General features: G+C 37.4%; 1 protein-coding gene across 4 annotated transcripts in view; it reads left to right on the top strand.

Moving 5' to 3' along the window:
- Window positions 1-21539, top strand: part of ETFA (electron transfer flavoprotein subunit alpha) — a 78621-nt gene that overhangs the window by 21652 nt on the left and 35430 nt on the right. For all 4 annotated transcript variants that reach the window (XR_006293226.1, XM_043554932.1, XM_043554934.1 and 1 more), the window contains exons 5-9: window positions 3274-3373; window positions 5140-5250; window positions 6131-6232; window positions 6575-6643; window positions 11930-12012. Coding sequence is in view for 3 of the 4 variants with exons in the window: in XM_043554932.1 (XP_043410867.1) it covers window positions 3274-3373; window positions 5140-5250; window positions 6131-6232; window positions 6575-6643; window positions 11930-12012 (465 nt within the window). In the remaining variant the exon portion in view is untranslated. The remainder of the gene's footprint in view (window positions 1-3273; window positions 3374-5139; window positions 5251-6130; window positions 6233-6574; window positions 6644-11929; window positions 12013-21539) is intronic.

The following is a 21539-nucleotide window of genomic DNA, read 5'->3' as shown; positions in this document are numbered from 1 at the left end:
ATTAGCTAGATTTTAATAGTCTGAGCTTAATTGTGGTGTTGCGACATATGAAAGTTTTGAGAACAAGGGTCACAAAATAGTAGCTGGTGCTGTATAGCCTCTGAATGGGTTTGGAATGAAAAAGAGTCCACAATGAAAAAGATGAAGCTGAGCAGTCTGCTCTGTAATAGTCCTTTACCAACTGTGGTTTGAGATTGCATACTTCATACTGGTATGCTAGAATTTAAAAATCTGTCATCCTTTTGTACATGAAAAAACACTGACAGTTGTTTCATCTCTTTCCCTGAAATCATGTGGTCAAGCCTGTTTGGACAGTGTAGAGATAGATCTGTTTACATCTACCCTGTCAGGACATTTAAATGAAAGATCAGATCTGGAGAAACATAAAACCTTTAAGCACCATGATACATGTTTTTGAAGATGTGCTAAATAAAACAGGGATAAGAAGGTACAAAAGGTATTAAAATGCAAGGAATTTAGAAAGTTTAAAACTGTAAAAAGAGATACAGTCTGCATAGCCTAACATTTGTAATAGAATTTGTTCGACCAGATAACAGTATTCCAATAGTATTTCCTTGAACAGTTAAAGAAGGTGATTTCTTTTTTTTTTTTTAATTTTTTTAAATTTATTTTTGAGACAGAGAGAGACAGAGCGTGAGCAGGGGAGGGGCAGAGAGAGAGGGAGACACAGAATCCGAAGCAGGCTCCAGGCTCCGAGCTGTCAGCACAGAGCCTGACGCGGGGCTTGAACTCACGAACCGTGAGATCATGACCTGAGCCGAAGTCGGCTGCTTAACCGACTGAGCCACCCAGGTGCCCCAAGAAGGTGATTTCAAGAAGAGTTACTTACTGAAGCAGGCTTTAAATATTGTCAAACTTGATTTATTTTAAAAGTAGGCATCTTCTAAACTTATTTACCAAGTTAGAAGTATATTTAATGGCATTTTAATTGTTTTCCCAAATGCTTCATTTTCTAAGAGATCTTAATTTTTCTAATTGTGGTTTTATAAACTGTGGTACTTTTCAGTGGCTCTTCTGTCATGGTTGAAGGAGAACTGCTATGTAATGAAGGTAAAAATAAACTGAAAGTTAGAAAATCTTTCCTGTTGGGAGATATGACAGGAGGAAAATTGACTCAGGCTGTCAACCCTTGTTAGCATCAATATATATAGAACTGCTTGCTTATCAGATGTAGGGTAGGGACCCAAGAGGAATAGAAGACACAAAACCTCTACCCTGGGGGTGCTTCTGAGTTTAGTCGTGAATCATTATAGTATGTATATTAAAATTATTTTAAACATTTTTTTTAAAATTTTTTTTCAACGTTTATTTATTTTTGGGACAGAGAGAGACAGAGCATGAACGGGGGAGGGGCAGAGAGAGAGGGAGACACAGAATCGGAAACAGGCTCCAGGCTCTGAGCCATCAGCCCAGAGCCCGATGCGGGGCTCGAACTCCCGGACCGCGAGATCGTGACCTGGCTGAAGTCGGACGCTTAACCGACTGCGCCACCCAGGCGCCCCTTAAAATTATTTTAAAACTAACCACATGTTAGTGCCAATTAAGTAGTGTAATTTTACATGCAAGTGGGTAATCCCAGGAGAATTCTTAGAGAACAAAGACGGTTTGGGGATGGAATTGAGAGAAAGTTGAATACTGTTATAGTGAGCGTTTGCCTCCTGGAGATGGTTTCATGTACCAAGTTCAGGAGATGCCCTGGAATAAGCTCTGTGTAGAAAGCAGTGTAGAATTCAGCTTTCTATTTGTGTGATAAAAACAGCGCTTCACTTTTTTCATTACACTTAGATGATGTTATCATCTAAGAAAACCTTTGAGTCTAGAAAGTATGGACATTCAGTCTTCACTAACTAACTCTGTTTTAGAGCCCTAGAGTCATAGAATTTTAGACTAGAAGCTAGGAATTACCTTCCTGTTATTTGTGAGGTGACGTAACTGAGACTTTGGGGAAATCGTGGCTTTCCCAGTGATCCCTGCTAGTGAGGGCAAAGTTATCACACATATCTATTCCAGAGATGTTCTGTGCATATACAAGGAAAAGAATATACATTACTTTTGTTGCTTCTGTACATATTATACAGCTGTGCTTCACCTTTCTCGTATGGTTACATAGGATTCCATTATACGGATGAGCTATAATTTATAAACCTATCCCTTGTTGATGGGTATTTAGGTGAGTTTTGATCTTTTTTATTGCAATATTGATTTTTAAAAAGGTGAAAATGTCTGCTTTGATACTTTTTCTTTCATATACGTTAAATATATACATGTCTAATCTTTTTCAGTATTTGAGAATTTTATTAGTCCTCTAAATATTTTTCTATCTTATCTAAATTAAGTAATCCACAAGGGTCACACTTTGTGAGTAATGTTCATTAAAGTGAATATCATATCTTACAATTCAACTTACTGAGTTAAGGTGGTTTATTACTGTAAAACTCATAAAACTCTTAATGTAGTTACAGTAATGGTAGACTCTTACTTAATCTTTTTTTTAATATGAAATTTATTGTCAAATTGGTTTCCATACAACACCCAGTGCTCATCCCAACAGGTGCCCTCCTCAGTGCCCATCACCCACTTGCCCCTCCCTCCCACCCCTCCATCAACCCTCAGTTTATTCTCAGTTTTTAAGTCTCTTATGGTTTGGCTCCCTCCCTCTCTAACTTTTTTTTTCTCTTCCCCTTCCCCATGGTCTTCTGTTAAATTTCTCAGGATCCACATAAGAGTGAAAACATATGGTATCTGTCTTTCTCTGTATGACTTATTTCACTTAGCATAACACTCTCCAGTTCCATCCACATTGCTACAAAAGGCCATATTTCATTCTTTCTCCTTGCCAAGTAGTATTCCATTGTGTATATAAACTACAATTTCTTTATCCATTCATCAGTTGATGGACATTTAGGCTCTTTCCATAATTTGGCTATTGTTGAAAGTGCTGCTGTAAACATTGGGGCACAAGTGCCCCTATGCATCAGCACTCCTGTATCCCTTGGATAAATTCCTAGCAGTGCTATTCCTGGGTCACAGGGTAGATCTATTTTTAATTTTTTGAGGAAGACCCTTACTTAATCATAAAGACTATCCAAAAAGTTGTACTTGAAGTTGTAGTATGTCTAAAGATGCATATGAAATATAAAATACTTGAATTAAAACTTCTACAGAATATGCATTTAGAGAATGTTATTGTTGATAGTTGATAGCCATCCATAAGTATGTATGTGTGTAATTCACTGCTTATTTTGCTTTTAGAACCTTTTGCCCAGAATAGCAGCCAAACTTGATGTTGCTCCAATTTCTGATATCATTGCAATCAAATCACCTGACACATTTGTGAGAACTATTTATGCAGGTGAGTACCCAAGTAAAGTAATTAATCAACATAATAACTTTTGGTGAATTTTAAAAGCAGAAATTAATTTGAAGATAGGATTTTATTTATTTATTTATTTATTTATTTATTTGATTTTTTAAAAATATAATTTATTGTTCAATTGGTTTCCATACAACACCCAGTGCTCATCCCAACAAGTGCCCTGGTCAATGCCCATCACCCACTTGCCCCCTCCCCTACCCCCCATCAACCCTCAGTTTGTTATCTGTATTTAAGAGTCTTTTATGGTTTGCTTCCCTCCCTCTCTGTTTGTAACTTTTTTCCCCCTTCCCCTCCCCCATGGTCTTCTGTTAAGTTTCTCAAGATCCGCATATGAGTGAAAACGTACGGTATCTGTCTTTCTCTGACTGACTTATTTCACTTAGCATAATACCCTCCAGTTCCATCCATGTTGCTGTAAATGGCCATATTTCATTCTTTCTCATTGTCAAGTAGTAGTCCATTGTATGTATAAACCACGTCTTCTTTATCCATTCATCAGTTGATGGACATTTAGGTTCTTACCATACTTTGGCTATTGTTGAAAGTGCTGCTATAAACATTGGGGTACATGTGCCCCTATGCATCAGCACTCTTGTATCCCTTGGGTAAATTCCCAGCAGTGTTATTGCTGGGTCATAGGGTAGTTCTATTTTTAATTTTTTAAGGAACTTCCACACTGTTTTCCAGAATGGTTGCACCAGTTTGCATTCCCACCAAGAGTGCAAGAGAGTTCCTGTTTCTCCACATCCTCTCCAGCATGAAGATAGGATTTAAAACAAGCCATACTGCTTTAAATGGACCATCTTAAAGGTTTCTGAGAAAAACCTTAATCTTAGAATTGATACTAGACCATGACATTTCATTCTGTTTGATAGATCCAGAGCACTTTTCTTTCTTGCCTGGTTATTCAGTTTACAGAGTGACGAGATTTTTCCAATCATCAATAAAGATTAGATTCACTGTTCAGTACATTTTGTAAGTGGCACCTGGAGAAGCAAAACTTTTCCATTTAAAAAAAAATAGTATTCTTAATCTTTGCTGCTTCTATTCCATTTCCATCTGCATTAAGAAATTCATTTCAGTGTCTCTTTCGTTGATTGATCTTCTAAGCACTCTGGTCTCTAGTGGGGCTAGAGAAAGCAATGAACTCTTTGTTCTTTCTGATTGAAGTTCTGTGTTTCAATTTAATGGTCAGTTCTCAAATTAGATCTTTCGTCTTTAGTAGTTTGAGGGGAAATATTGGTCAAGTTTAGGTCACTCTTACGTGATTGCTGATCCATAAGAAATGTCTTAAATTCTTTTAAAATCCTGGCATATCACACCTCTTGTTCTTTAATACCCTATCATATTTTCATTTGTTTTCCTCTCTTAGCATGCATAGTGGCTTCAGTCTTAAGTTGTTGCAGCTAATGTTGTTGAGTTACGGATTGTTTTTGGAGAAGGAAGCTTTTGTTTATATTTCTTTTAGGAAGACCATGCCTTATTAGGGTGGCTGCCTAGTCTATTCCAGTTCCTTACTTCCAGGCAGGTCAGAACTTGTCCTTCTTTTAAAAACATCCAAGGTTATACAAATATCCACTGATCAGTTTTTTCAGTGTTATGATCCTTTTCCCTGCACTTAGTAGAGGTAGAAAACAATTGGTCCACAGTTTCTTCCCTGTTTTCATGAAGTAAATTCTTAACCTCTAAGGAATACATGTCTTTCGTGAGTGTTTTTTTTAAAAATAAATTGTGTATTTCAGGAAATGCTTTATGTACAGTGAAGTGTGATGAAAAAGTGAAGGTGTTTTCTGTCCGAGGAACATCTTTTGAAGCTGCAGCAACAAGTGGAGGTAGTGCCAGTTCAGAAAAGGGTGAGTGTTCATTTGAAGTTTGTATTTGTTTTGTTTCTTGTTTTTCTTTTAGTTCATGGATTATATTAGAGTGAGAGATGGCCTCTGGTTAGATTTCTAATACACAGTGTCTGAGAGCTCAGTCTAAGTAATATTCCCAAGCTTATACGAAAGTAATGTGCCTTTTTCATATCAGTTTTGGTACTAGTATAGTTGTTTTTGTAGATCAGAGGGGTGAGAGAAAAGGTCCATTAAGATTAATCTGTTATGCTGATGTTAGGATTTTTTACTTTTCTCTCCATTTCCTATTATAGTACTTGAGAGGTTCAGTGTAATGGAAGGATGTAATTAAAAGTAAATGTTTAGGGGCGCTTGGGTGGCTCAGTCAGTTAGGCTTCCGACTTCAGCTCAGGTCATGATCTCACGGTTCATGGGTTCGAGCCCCGTGTTGGGCTTTGTGCTGACAGCTCAGAGGCTGGAGCCTGTTTCAGATTCTCTGTCTCCCTCTCTCTATGCTCCTCCCCTGTACACTCTGTGTCTCTGCCTCAAAAATAAATAAACATTAAAAAAAAATTAAAAAAAAGTAAATGTTTAGAGGGTGTTACTCTTTACTGCATACAGTATCTTATTTGAACCCCATAAAGAGAGGGTCATTCCAGTTCTGTAGTAGACTCAGCGAAGTAAATGACTTTTCAAAAGTCGTGTAGCTGATAAGGTAAAAGCTAGAACCCAGTCCCTTTAATTCTTTCCAAAAATCCCAGAGAATGAAATGAACACAAAAAATTCACAGTAACTAACAAACTTCAATTTCATGGAATTAATTCTTTGTTTATCTTAAAAATTACTATTATTGAAATTTAACTCGTGGTCATTGTTTTGTTATCTGTATCAATATATACAGCATCAAGTACTTCCCCAGTAGGGATATCAGAATGGCTTGACCAGAAATTAACAAAAAGTGATCGACCAGAGCTAACTGGGGCCAGAGTAGTGATATCTGGTGGTAAGTAGATTATTGTAATTTATTAATTTTAAAAGATACTTTGATTTTAAAATACTTTGATTTTATTAGTATTCATTTTAGAGGAGCATAGGGTTTTTTTTTTTTTTTTTCCAAATGTAACAAGTTGGTAAGTTGCAAGTATTATTCCCATTTTAGCAATTAAAATGAAATCATGAGCTTGATAACCCACTTTGGGCTCTTTATTGCACATCTGTATCTCTGGCACCAGGGGGAGCATGGCACAAGTCATCTCTGTAGCTGTATAGAATGGAGTTTGTGTATTCTTTATGGAATGGAGTTTAGGTTTAGTTAAATTTTTTTCCCCCATCTGTTTTCAACAAGGCCGGGGTTTGAAGAATGGAGAGAACTTTAAGTTGTTGTATGATTTGGCAGATCAACTACATGCTGCAGGTAAGGTTATTCTCTTTGGTAGAAAAATATTCTTTTTTTGTTGGATATATTTTTTCCTTATTATTTCATTTATACAGAGGTCATTCAAGGCTGCAAATTATTTTGCTTTCTCTGGTTTTGACTTTTCTCTCTGAAATGGTTTTTCTTAGTCTCCAAGTAGCATTCATTGTGGAGACGGTATCCTTATGCTTTTTAATTATTTATGTCACACTCTTATATTTGCCAAATCTTTGTATTTTTTCTATTAAAAAAAATTTTTTTTAATGTCAGCTTTAGGGGCGCCTGGGTGGCGCAGCCGGTTAAGCGTCCGACTTCAGCCAGGTCACGATCTCGCGGTCCGTGAGTTCGAGCCCCGCGTCAGGCTCTGGGCTGATGGCTCGGAGCCTGGAGCCTGTTTCCGATTCTGTGTCTCCCTCTCTCTCTGCCCCTCCCCCGTTCATGCTCTGTCTCTCTCTGTCCCCCAAAAAATAAATAAACGTTGAAAAAAAAAAATTTTTTTTAATGTCAGCTTTAGTGTCTACTTCTGATTCAGGAATGTCCTTGTTTTTCTCTTTATTGGTAGTCTAATATAAACCTCTCCTAAAAATAGAAGTTAACATTATCTAAAAATTGTAGTTAACCAGGGGCGCCTGGGTGGCTCAGTAGTTTGAGAGTCCGAATTTGGCTCAGGTCATGATCTCGCAGTTTGTGGGTTTGGGTGCCACATCAGGCTCTGTGCTAACAGCATGGAGCCTGGAGCCTGCTTCAGATTCTGTTTCCCCTCTCTCTATCCTTCCCCTGCTCTCACTCTGTTTCTCTCTCTTTCTCAAAAATAAACATCTAAAAAAAGAATTGTAGTTAACCATTTATAGAAAAGCTAGTACGTATTAAAAATGTACTGATCAGAGTGGAATGTCTTTTGAAAAGTCAGAAAATTGACAATATTTTAGTTTTTAATTATAGAACTATTACATGAATATATTCTTTTTTATAAAAAGTCTCCATTCTGTCTTTCCTTATTTAAGGGTTTTGTGTATAACTTTCTAGGTTTTCCCTATGCTTTTATATGAGTTTATATTTATATATGTACTCACAGAAACCGTAATGGCTTTGTCTGAATAAAGGCATGATAATTGACTCTTTATGATCAGATGGTGTTATTTGAGGGTGTTTCATTCACTTATTCTTTAATTGAAGAAATATTTATTGAGTGTCTGCCATATGTCAGGCATGATTTTAGGAGCTAGGGAAATAACAGTAAAATAAGCAAAGTTATGTTTGTATTGGGTGAGACTGGACTTTGTATTAGGTTCCTGTGGCTGCTGTAACAAATTGCTGTAAACTTGGTGGCTTAAAACAACAGAAAATTGTGCTCTCACAGTTCTAGAGGCCAGAAGTGTGAAGTGTGTTGAAATGATGGTGTTGGCAGGACCACACTCTGGGAGCAATCTGTTCATTTCTGTGTCTAGAGGTTTCCCTGACATTTCTAGGCATGTGGCTGCATCACTCCAATCTCTGCCTCAGTCTTTATATCACCTTCTCCTCTGTGTATCTGTCCCACATCTCCTTCTGTATCTCTCTAATGAGGGATACATGTGAAGACATTTAGAGACTACCTAGATAATTCAGGGTAGGCACCCTCTCCTAAGATCCTTAACTTTATATCATATCTGCTGCCATGTTTGTTAATACTCACAGATTCTGGGGATTAGAAAGTGAATATATCTTTGGAGGGGCTGTTTTTCTGCCTACCACAGACACTAAACAAAATAAATTAGTAAATAGTATATTAAATTAAGGGTAGTAAACGCTATGAAAAGGATGAGGAGGAGGAGTTTGGAGAGGGAGGGTTTCAGTTTTAAATAAGGAGGTCAGAGGAAGCCTTAAGAAGGAGACATCTGAACAAAGGTTTGATGGATGTGAGGAAGCAAGCCATGAGATCTGAAAGAGAGAGTGTTTCAGGTAGAGGGACCAGTAAAGTAATAAAAGGCCTGACTAAGGCAGAAGCATGTCTGGTCTGTGTGATGAATAGTAGGGAGGCCAGTGTGGCTGGAATGGGAAGTGCAAAAAGGAAGAGTAGTTAAGAGACAAGATTGGGGGTAATAGACCAGATCATGCCTTTGTAAAGAGATTGTTTTTCTCTGGATGAAATGGGAAACCATTGAAAGATTTGAGAAGAGTCACATGATCTGTTTTGAGTCACATCTAGCTACAGTTTTGAGCACAGAGTATAGGGAAATAAGTGCATTAACAGGGAGATCAATTAGGCTGTTTTCAATCAGGTGAGAGACGTGTGGTTTGGATAAGGTTAGTAGCAATGGATGTGGGGAGAAATAGTTTTGGGATATATAGTTGAAGGTAAAGAACCACTGGGATTTCCTGACAGATTGGATATATATTATGAGAGAGGTTTTTTTTTAAATTTTTTGTTTACATTTATTTATTTTTGAGAGACAGTGAGACAAAGTAAGAGTGGGGGAGGGACAGAGAGAGACGGAGACACAGAAGCTGAAGCAGGCTCCAGGTTCCGAGCTGTCAGCACAGAGCCTGATGCAGGGCTTGAACTCACAAACTGTGAGATCATGACCTCAGGTAAAGTCAGATGCCCAATCAACTATGCCACCCAGGAGCCCTGAGTACAGACAGCTCTTTAGAGAAATTTTGCTGTATAGGAGAACAGCAAAATGAACATTATTTGCGGGGGGGGGGGGGGGAATGGGGCCAACAAGGGTGTTATAAAGAGGGGACAAATAATAGCATGCTTCTGTGCTGATGGGAATGCTCCAGTTGAGAGGGAAAAATTAATCATATAGCAGAGGGAGGGGAGAGTTGCTGCAGTGATGTCCTTAAGTAGGCCACAAAAAATATTGGTCACAGCTTCAAGTTTATGGGTGTATGTTAGTTGGAGCATGTGAAAGTTTGCTTGTGATTATTTCAGTTTTTTCAGTGAAATAAGAAGCAAGCTCATCAGCTGAGAGTGATGATGTTAAAGAGTATTGGAAGTTTAATGAGAGAAGGAAAACTATGAAATTATAGTTTAGGAAAGAGTGAGAGAATTAAGGCCTATTTATTTAAAGTAAAAGCCAGTTAGCACAGCTTGGTGTTGGTGTTTTTCTCCAGTTATGCTGAACTACAGGGGGACAGGTATGGAAAAGGTAAGGGAGGTTGTTTAATCAATTAACCAGAGATGGAGCTTTTTCCAGTTGGGTGTGATGATTTAAGAGGAAGGCAAGGAAATTGCAGGTGTATGCAACTAAGTGATTAGAGTCATTGATCGTAGAATTTAAGCTAGGGTAAAGAAGAGCAAACACAGTGGGAGAGAGGGACAGTGAATAGAAATGTAGATCCCAGTGAGGTCAGAGGATTGTTGGAGTTGGGTATGAAGTGAGTCAGCTGGAAGACACTGACTCAGAGAGACATTGTCAGAGAGACATTGGAAATTGTCAGGGGATTGGTAATTGAAAGTTTGGGGGATATGACCATGGGTGTGGCTGAGGACAGAGATGACTGCAGGAGAGTTGTTTAAGGAACCAAGAAGCCAGGTATTAAAATCTTCGAGAATTAAGACTAGTATTGGAGAAAGTGACAATGACCCAGAAGCTAAAAATCATTGAGAAATGAAGGAGATTGACCTAGTGGTTGATAGATGACACAGCAATACGTGGGTGATTATGATGACATGAGATTCAAAGCTGAAGGCTTTTAAGGAGGAAGGAGGGAAAACTTTCTGAGGGTGTCAGTGAGGTGCCCGCCTATAGGCCCAGTGGTATGAAGTTGGTGGCAGATAACTCTGCTGGAGAGGATTGCAGGGGAATCATTGTCCTCAGGGAGCATCTAGACAAATAGGAAGATGGGTGAAGATTAGGACGTATTTAGGGCATTATGGAGATTAGTGTGTGGATTATGAAGGATAACCTTTGAGTCTGGGGCTTGTTGTAGTGACCGATGCAAGTAAAGGGCAGGATGTGATCAGTCATCACTGATCTAGGTAGTGTTGTTGAGACTAAGCATTAGGAGGTAGTGAAGAGTACTATTTGTGACTTCCTCTTGTCCTCTGTAGATGAAGATGAAGAGGATCGGAGGGTCATTCAACCCCTACCGTGAGAGGGGTGACCTTATTCCCAAGTACAGGGCTCCTTATTGACTCCTGATGAAGGAGGATAGAAGGCTAGTTAACTTCTCATTTTTTTTTAGATAGCAGATATTGGTTAAAACTTATCTTGTGTTATACGTAACTTGTCTTTTTCTGATCATAGGAAATAATGATATAGTACCTTTCTTCAAAAGTTGTGAAGTTGTCAGGGTGCCTGGGTGGCTCGGTAGGTTGGGCGTCAGACTTCGGCTCAGGTCATGATCTTGCGGTTCACGAGTTCGAGCACCGCGTCGGGCTCTGTGCTGACAGCTCAGAGCCTGGAGCCTGCTTCGGATTCTGTGCCTCTCCCTCTCTCTCTGCCCCTCTCCCGCTTGTGCTCTGTCTCTGTCTCTCTCTCGAAAATGGATAAACATTAAAAAAAAATTTTAAAGAAAAGGAAAAGTTGTGAAGTTATTGAGGCATTTGGGTGGCTCAGTTGGTTATGTGTCTGACAGCACGGAGCCTGCTTGGGATTCTCCCTCCTCCCCTCCCCAACTCATGTGTGCACATGCTCACTCTCTCTCAAAAAATAAATAAATAAACTTTAAAAATCTTTAAAAAAAATTTGAACTTATTGCATAAAGGACCGTTATATAATGGCATGCCAAACAGATTATAATGTATGTTTTATGAATGCCTGAATGTCTTTTTGATAAAGCAAGCAGAGGACTTCAGCCAAATTTAAAATCTTAAATCCTTGGGTATAAGTAGAAGGCATTTCTTGAAGTTTTGTGTGTAAAATGCACTAGCACTTCATTTTAGAATTTTTGACCAGTGACAGGAGGATTTTTTTTTAAACAAGGCCTTTATAAAATAAAATTCTGATTGTACTTGTCGGTGTCTTTCTTTTTTTTTTTTTTTTTTTTTCAAAAAATTTTTTTTTGACGTTTATTTATTTTTGAGACAGAGACAGAGCATGAACGGGGGAGGATCAGAGAGAGAGGGAGACACAGAATCTGAAGCAGGCTCCAGGCTCTGAGCGGTCAGCACAGAGCCCAACGCGGGGCTCGAACTCACGGACCGTGAGATCATGACCTGAGCCAAAGTCGGCCGCTTAACCCACTGAGCCACCCAGGCGCCCCCTGTCGGTGTCTTTCTAATACACTTATTAGTGAATATCCCAACCAGTGGAATAAGAGCTTAAAAAAATGACAAATATGTTTTTCCCCATTTAGTTGGTGCTTCTCGTGCTGCTGTTGATGCTGGCTTTGTTCCCAATGATATGCAAGTTGGACAGACGGGAAAAATAGTAGCACCAGTAAGTATTGCAATAAAATATGCCATCCAAAATTCTATGGAGATAAAAAGTGTGTGTATGTGTATGTGTTTATATTTGTCCACTTTATATATATGTATAATTTACTGAATAACTATGTCAGTGATTTATGTTCTATTCAGTGTATCTAGGCAGTTAGCCATTACCATGGTGAACGTGTCCTCCTCACAAGGTCTGTGGATTTCTTGGTCTCAGTAATGTGCTTTGCAGTTCTTAAATCCAGCATTGTCTTTCAGATATTTTCTTAAGTTTTTATTCAAATTCCAGTGTCTTTCATGGGGTACCTGAGTAGCTCAGTCAGTTAAGTGTCCAACTCTTGGTTTCACCTTAGGTCATGATCTCATGGTTTGTGAGTTCGAGCCCCACCTCTGTCATTATTGTATACATTGACCCACATTTGGCCAGTGAGAGCCTCTTTGAGATGGTGGCTCCTGTGTCTTTTTTGACCTGTTCCCATCATTCTTTGAGCCCTTTCTTACTTTCTAACAGAACAATATGTTCCAGGCTCATTTTGTACTTTTCCTATCCCAGCCTGGAATTCGTCTTTTCTCCAAAGAGTCTTGGTGCCCTTTAGCGAAGAATAGTATTTTGTAGGCAACATCTGGATGCTAGTTGCATTCATTGCTATTGGGATGTTGTTATTCCCAAGACCTCTCAGTGAAAAAATCTAGGGAATGTATATAACTGTGTGTATGTGTAGGCAAACACACATTCATAATTACATACAGTACACATTTACATCTGTATTTCTGAATCAGTCTCTATATATTGAAAAGTGTAAGGGCAACTGGGTGGCTCAGTCAGTTAAGCATTGATTTTGACTCTTGATTTTGGCTCAGGTCATGATCTCATGGTTTGTGAGTTCAAGCCCCACATTGGGCTGTGTGCTGACAGTGTGGAGGCTGCTTGCGATTCTCTCTCTCCCTCTCTCTCTGCCCCTCCCCTGCTCACTTGGGAGCTCTGTCTCTCTCAAAATGAATTAAAAAAAAGAAAACTGTAGTTCACTTTGATACTGCCAATTCCAGTCTAATACCACAGAGTCAATTCCAGTTCTCTCCCTTTATCTTTTGTAATGCCCTTACCCCACTGTAAAAAACCTGGACCCTCCCAATATCCTACCCTGCACAGATGCCCTCCTTGCCCTGCTCAGGCTCTGACACTCTGCACTGAACAGTCCTTCTATATAGATACTCTTCCCACTTTGCTTGGACTCTGACACCCCTTTCTGGATCATTTCTTCCCAAAGTGCAGTTTTACATTCCTACCAACAATGTATTTGGGTTCCAGTTGCTCTTCATTTTTACCTACCAACATTTGGTGTTTTAGCTGTTCAAGTGCATGTGCAGTGGTACCTTATTGTGGTTTTAATTTGCATTTGCCTGATATCTAATCATGATGAACATTGTTGTGTTTTGGGGATTCACATGTCTTCCTTAAGAAGTGTCCATTTAACTCTTTGGCCCTTTTTTATTGAATTGCTTGTCTTTTGTTACTGAGATGTTGATATTATATATATTTATATATATAGTTATATTATGTAATTGTATAACCTTCTTGTCAGATATATTTTGCAAATATTTTCTCCCAAAGTGTGGCTTGCCTGTTTATTTTCTTAATGGTATCAAGTTGAGGAACTTCCCTACTATTCCCAATTTGTTGAGAGTTGTTACCATGAATGGTGGTTGAGTTTTGTCAAACGTTTTTCTAGACTTACTGAAATGATCATGTTTTTTCCTACTGTATTTTGTTAATATGATGAGTTACATTTTTGATTTTTGAAAGTTAAATCTGGAAGTTAAATCACTTTGAATTATAGTGATAAACCCTATTTGATCATGATAGGTTATCTTTTTTAAAAAAATTTTTTTAATGTTTATTTTATGAGAGAGAGAGCGAGCGAGCGAGCATGTGCGTGAGCCGGGGAGGGGCAGAGAGAGAGGGAGACACAGAATCCAAAGCAGGCTCCAGGCTCCGAGCTGTCAGCACAGAGCCCAACGCGGGTCTCGAACCCACAAACAGTGAGATCATGACCTGAGCTGAAGTCAGACGCTCAACTGACTGAGCCACCCAGGTGCCCTGTGATAGGTTATCTTTTTAATATATTGCTGGTTTTGATTGACCAGTATTTTGTTGAGGATTTTGGGGTCTGTCTTGATCAAAATAATCTGCAACTTTCTTTTTTAAAAATACTTGTCTAAAAAAAATGAAAATACTTGTCTAATTTTGGTATCATTGTGATGCTGGCTTCATAAAATGAGTTGAAAGATGTTCCCTCCTGCTCTATTTTCTGAATGAGTTTGTGTAAGATTGTATTTGCTTTGTTTTGTCTTAAATGTGATAGAATTCAGTAATGATGTCATTTTGGCCCGGAGTTTTCTTTGGTGGAGTATTTGAGAGTTGACTCAATTTCTTTAATGGTTTTAGGGCTATTGAGATTTTCAATTTTATTTTGAGTCTGTTTGACTAAGTGATATGTTTCAAGGAATTGGCCCTATTCTTCTAAGTGGTCAAATGTATTAGATAAAGGTGTTTATGATACTGCTCTAATTGCTTTTTATTATCTATAAGATCTTCTGGAGTGATAGGTCCTCTTTAATTTCTGCAGTTGTAATTTGTGTCTTCTCTTTTTTGTTCACCTTCTCTTCATCAGTCTAGTGAAAAGTTTCTAAAAAATTTTTTAAATTTTGGGTTTTTTTCAATGTTTTTTATTTATTTTTGGGACAGAGAGAGACAGAGCATGAACGGGGGAGGGGCAGAGAGAGAGGGAGACACAGAATCGGAAAACAGGCTCCAGGCTCCGAGCCATCAGCCCAGAGCCTGACGCGGGGCTCGAACTCACGGACCGCAAGATCGTGACCTGGCTGAAGTCGGACGCTTAACCGACTGCGCCACCCAGGCGCCCCAAGTTTCTAAAAAATTTTTAAGGGTTGTGTAGGTGACTCAGTTGGTTAAGTATCCAACCCTTAATTTTAGCTCAGGTCATGATCTCTCAGTTTGTGACATCAAGCTCCATGTAGTGCTCTCTGCTGACAGTGTGGAGCCTGCTTAGGATTGTTTCTCTCCCTTTCTCTCTGCCCCTCCCCTGCTAACCCATGAACATGCTCTCCCTCTCAAAATAAATAAATAAACATTAAAAAAAATGTTTTTTTTAAATCTCATTGATCCAGCTATTTTAGAATAACAGCTTTATTGAGGTATAATTCATATACCATACAATTCATTTGATTAAATGTTTAATTCAGTGGCTTTTAGTACAGTCACAGTTATATGACCATTACCTCAGTTAGTTCTGGAACATTTTCATCGCCCCCAAAAGAAACTGCATAGGTGTTTTGTTTTTGTTTTTGTTTTTTTCTCCAACTCCCCCAGGCCAAGGCAACTAACATTCTACTTTCTGTCTATGTAGATTTATTTGCCTATTCTGGATATTTCATGTTAATAGAATTATATAATATGTGGTCTTTTATGTTTTTTATAGCATAATGTTTTTAAGGTTTATCTATGTCATAGTATTACTTTTCATTGTTAATAGTATTCCATTATGTGGATATGCCACCTTTTATTTATCCATTCATAATTTGATGGACATTTGGGTTGTTTTTACATTTTGACTTATGAATAGTGCAGATATGAACATTCATGTATAAGTTTTTGTGTGGACCTGTATTTTAATTTTTCTTGAATGTGTATCTAGGGCTGGAATTGCTGGATCATATGGTAACTCTATGTTTAACCTTTGGAGGATCTGCCAAATTGTTTTCCATAGCAGCTATACCAATTTTTATGAACCAATTTTTGGCTTTGTTAATTGTTTTCATTTTCTTTTTTTTTAATTTTTAATCGATTTTTTCTCTCTTAATTTTCTCCCTTGTGATTACTTTGGGTTTACCTTGCTCCTAAAGTAGAACTTTACTTCATCAACTTTGTATTGTTTATTTTTAAAATTTTGTAAAAAGTTTGTTTGTTTACTTACTTACGTACGTATGTATGTATGTAATCTCTATACCCAGCGTAGGGCTTACGTGCTTTTTTGACTAGGTCAGTCAAGTGCCCCTCTATTGTTTATTTTTAAATTTTTTTAAATTTGATGTTTATTTATTTTTGAAGGAGAGAGAGGCAGAGCATGAGTGGGGGAAGTGCAGAGAAAGAGGGAGAAACAGAACCCGAAATAGGCTGCAGGCTCTGAGCTGTCAGCACAGAGCCCGATGTGGGGCTCGAACCCATGAACTGTGAGATCATGGCCTGAGCTGAAGTCGGATGCTTAACTGACTGAGCCACCCAGGCACCCCATGTATTGTTTATTTTTAAATATAAATATTAAATATATAAATTTCCCTCTTAAGCACTACTTAAGCTGCATCCCACAAATTTTGATATATTGTATTTTTATCTTTTTATGTAAAAAATATTTTCTAATTTATAAAATTAGAAATATTTAATTTCTAAATATTTGTGGGTTTTTTTCCCTAGAAAGCTTTCAATTATTGATTTCTAATTTAATTTTGGAGAATATCTTCTTAATATTTCAGTCTTAAACTTTATTGAGATTTATTTTAATGGCCTAACAAATGCCCTATCTTGGTGAACATATGCACTTGAAAAGAGTGTATATTTTGCCATTAGACACTGCAGGAATAAATGTTAGTGAACTTTGAGGATATGATAGCAAAACTATCTGAAATGACAGAGAGAAAAACACACATACACACACAGGAAAAAAAAATAGAGCATTGTTAAGCTGTGGGACAACTTTAACAGGCCTGCTATATGTATGATTGGAACAGCAAAACTCTTTGAGGAAATAATGACCATAAAAGTTTTAAATTTGATGAAGTCTGTAAACCCACAGATCTCAGAAGCTCAGCAAACCCCAAGAACAGTAAACATGACAGAAACTGCAAGGCACATCATAATCAAATCGATTAAAGATTGATAAAAAAAGTTCTTAAAAGCAGTAAAGAGAGGGGCGCCTGGGTGGCGCAGTCGGTTAAGCGTCCGACTTCAGCCAGGTCACGATCTCGCGGCCCGTGAGTTCGAGCCCCGCGTCAGGCTCTGGGCTGATGGCTCAGAGCCTGGAGCCTGTTTCCGATTCTGTGTCTCCCTCTCTCTCTGCCCCTCCCCCATTCATGCTCTGTCTCTCTCTGTCCCAAAAATAAATAAATGTTGAAAAAAAAAAATTAAAAGCAATAAAGAGACAAATGTGATTTAAATGCTCTAATCAAAGAGCAGAGACTGTCAGAATGTATAAAAAGCAAGACCTCATCTATGGCAATCCTAGTAATTGATAGAATAACTAGACCAAGAAATTCAGTAAGGGCATGAAGAGTATTTAGACCAGGGGTCAGCAAACTTTATCTGTAAAGAGTAATAAAGCAAATACTTTCTGTTTTATGGGTCATAGAATGTCTCTTGTAACTATTTAACTCTACTGTTATATACCAAACTTAGCCATAGACAGATCAGTAAATGAATGAATGTGGCTGTATTTCAGTAAAACTTTATGTATGGAAGCAGCAGTCCACATGTTCAACATTTACAGAACAGTGAGCCACATATCTTTCAGTACTTTTATGCTGGGACTCCAGTTACACATATTTTAAATATCTTTATATTCTTCCACAGGTTATGGAAGTTCTGTTCATTCTTTTTCATCATTTTTCCCTCTGTTCTTCAGATTGGGTAATTTCTGTTGGTCTACCATCAGGTCACTGACTCCTCTATAATTTTTAATTTGCTGTTAAAACCATCTAGAGAATTTCTTATTTTTGATTTTATATGTTTCAGTTCTAGATTTACATTTGGTTCTTTCTATAATTTTAATTTCTCAGCTGAGATTTCTTATCTGTGTAATCATTGCAGATATCTTTTCCTTTACATCCTTGATCATACTTAAAATAGCTGCTTTAAAATCTTTGTGTGCTAGTTCTAAAATTTAGGTTGTTTCAAGGTTGCCCTTTGATTGTATTTTCGCATTTTCCTGTTTCATTATATGTGTGGTACAATGGTTCTCAAAATTTTTGTCTTAGGATTCCTTTTAAAAATTGAGAGCTCTCAAAGAGCTTTTGTTTATTTGGGTCATACCTGTTGATACTTATGGTATTAGAAATTCAAACAGAAAATTTTTAAAAATTTGTTTGAAAATAGTAAAATCATTTTTCATAATATAAATAACATTTGGGCTAAAAAAACCCAAATCTTCCAAAACAAAAATAAATTTAATGGGAATAGTTGCATTGCTTTACATTTTTGGCTTCATATTTGGTTTAATAGAAAATTACTAGATTCTCATTTCTGCTTCCAGTATGTTTTTTTATATTAGTCTGATTGAAGTATATGAAGAAAATCCACCATCACACAGATATATAAAGTTGGAAAAGAAGGGAATATTTTAATAGCCTTTTCAGAAAATTGTGGATATTCTTCTTTTATACTACACCAAAATTTGACAAGTAGTAATTTCTTAAAGGTTATTTCCAATGTGGAATACAAAACCATATTGATGAACTTTTCATATTTTTATATTAAAATCCATTGGTCTGTATTGCACTTTGAATAGATGTTTTACCATCTTGTAACATCATGCATGGTTCATTTAGAAAATACAGGCATATCTTGTTTTATTGTGTTTTGCTTTATTGTGCTTCACATATATTATGTTTTTTTTTTAAATAAATTAATGGTTTTTGGCAACCCTGCATTGAGGAAGTCTATGAACACTATTTTTTCAACAACATTTGCTCACTTTGTGTCTCTGTGTCACATTTTGATTATTCTTGCGATATTTCCAAGTTTTTCATTATTTTTGTATTTGTTACGCCAATCTGTGATCAGAGATCTTTGATGTTATTATTGTAATTGTTTTGGGGTACCATCACCTCACCCATATAAGGCAGTGGATTTAATCAATGAATGTTTATCACACAGAATACTAAAAAGATGTGTACTCAAAGGCCATGATTTAAAAAACTAATAATTTGCTTCATCATGAACAATCTTAAGTGAAACCAGCTTTTTTCTTTTTAAAGTTTTTTAAACTGAGTATGTGGCCATGAAGAATGCAGTGACAACTAGTTCAGTTTGATGCAGCTATCTTGATTAATGCTAAGGCAGCAGCATTTTGACCCACTATTGTTTTTTGCATCATCAGTACAAAAGTCAATACAGTTTTTCCAGGATAAATAATGAGATTCAAAAAAGTTATTTAACACTGATTATTTAATTTAGCACCATTTTTGTTGCCAACCATTCACATAAAGGAATTCTTTGATGATTAGTTGTTATTGATTCTGGACAAACAGAACTAAACACAAAACTCAAACTCCAAACTCTGTCTTCTCTTTTAGTTACCAGCCAGGTTACTTAAAAGCCATCTCACACATGTCGAATGCAGGCATCACCAGAGTTTTGAGCATGGTATATATGCAGTCTGTGATTCTCTGTCTGGATTTTTTTCCTTCCTTCTCAGCTAATGTGGCAGCCACAAATTCTGTTTCTGTGTTTCCTTAACTGGTAAGACTGCAGGTTTCCATCCAAAGTGACTGCTTTTTGACTAGCTTTTATCCCCTGTGGGAAATCTGGAAATGCCCCAAGGGAGAAAATAGATGTATAAGGTAAGCCCATCTTATTATGCCTCCCTCCCCTACAGAATTCTGCCTTCTCCAGTGCTGCCTGTCTTGTCTCCAGTGCACTTAAACAGTTGCTGTCTGTATTTTCAGGAGGTTTTAGAGTTTTTCTCTGCAGGAGGATTAGTCTGATACAAGCTATTCATTCCCTCAGGGCCATAAGCAGGAGTTCTAAGGCCCAGAATTGAATGCATTATTTCACATGTGCTCTGATGAGTACAGAGTTGGATTATTATCTTCCTGAATAATATTTTAATTAATGCTACTTAATATTACATTAGGTTTTTGGCAGCCATATCCCACTGTTGGCATGTATTACACTTGTGGACATCCAAAATCTTAGTCTTCTCCTTCGCCCGTATTTTATTGCCAACCATGTCTCCCTTATCTAATAATAATAAAGTATTCCTTTGTGTTTAAAGCTGAACTGTTACTTTATTAAATTTGGGTTTTTGTTCTCAACCATTGGAAACCTCTTGAATCTTTTTTTTAATTATTATTTTTTTTAATGTTTCTTATTTTTGAGAGAGAGACACACACACACAACAGAGCCTGAGCGGGGGACGGACAGAAAGAGAGGGAGACACAGAATCTGAAGCAGGCTCCAGGCTCCCAGCTGTCAGCACAGAGCCTGACACAGGGCTGGAACCCACAAACCATGAGATCATGACCTGAGCTAAAGTTGGACACTTAACCAACTGAGCCACCCAGGCGCCTCGAAGCCTCTTGAATCTTTTAAAGCTTGTTTTTTTCTATTCACATTCCAGTCAACTTTATATTCTTTGAAGATCCTGTGTTCTATTTTGTTGCCATTTTGTATAGCTATGGAAAGCATCACCACAGTTTTCTCTGATGAAAATAGTAAGAAGTTCCCTATTCAGGTAAGGGGACACAAAGGCAAATTTTGTTATCCTCACAAAACACTTTTACTTTTGTTTTCGATTATTTGAGAAAATGTAAAATGCCCAGAAAATGCCATGAATTTAGTTATACTATTAAATACATTTTTATTTTATCATTCACAGCAGTTTATACCATATAGATATGGAAGATTATTGAGTGTGTGTGTGTGTGTGTGTGTGTGTGTGTGTGTCTTGCATGTTTATGGATTCATGCTTCCTGCAAGAATTAAGAATTTAGACCGAGGGATAGGGAACCACTGGTTCAGCTTACTGTTGCAACAAAGACTTCCATATTCCTCTTTATTTTTTAATTAACTTTATATTTGGAAGTAATTTCAAACTTAGAAAAAGTTGAAAATTAAAAATAGTACAGTATAGGGGTGCCTGGGTGGTTCAGTTGGTTAAGCGTCTGATTTTGGCTCAGGTCATGATCTCACAGTTGGTGGGTTTGAGCCCTGCATCGGGCTCTGTGTTGACAGCTCAGAGCCTGGAGCCTGCTTCGGATTCTGTGTCTCTCTCTCTTCTCTCTGCTCCTCTCCCACTCATGCTCTGTCTCTCAAAAATGAATAAACATTAAAAAAATAAAAAGAATAGTACAGTACATATGTATATACACATATATACACAAATTTTCCCTGAACATGTGACAGTAACATCATGACCCCTAAATATTTCAGTGTGTATTTCCTAAGAAAGAAATATTTTTTTATATAACCAAAGTATAAAGTATATTTGGGTTTTGTCAGCTTAAATTCTAATTCCAAGTTTCTATATTATAATGGGATATTCCAACTTTATCATTTAGCTTAGTAACCTTCATTATACTACTGTCCCATCTCCATATGGAATCCAGTTTAGGGTCAAGTATTGCATTTAGTTGCTATAGCTCTTTAGCCTTTAGTCTCATGGTTGTAGTAAGGAATAACTCTCACTTCTTATTTAGCCTCAGTCTTAGGCAGGCCCTCTGTACCCAGACCTCAGGGCT

The sequence above is a fragment of the Prionailurus bengalensis genome, chromosome B3 (assembly GCF_016509475.1).
Source record: "Prionailurus bengalensis isolate Pbe53 chromosome B3, Fcat_Pben_1.1_paternal_pri, whole genome shotgun sequence".
Classification (NCBI taxonomy): Eukaryota; Metazoa; Chordata; class Mammalia; order Carnivora; family Felidae; genus Prionailurus; species Prionailurus bengalensis.
Note: the sequence above shows the minus strand (reverse complement) of the source record. Positions and strands in the feature narration are given on the sequence as shown.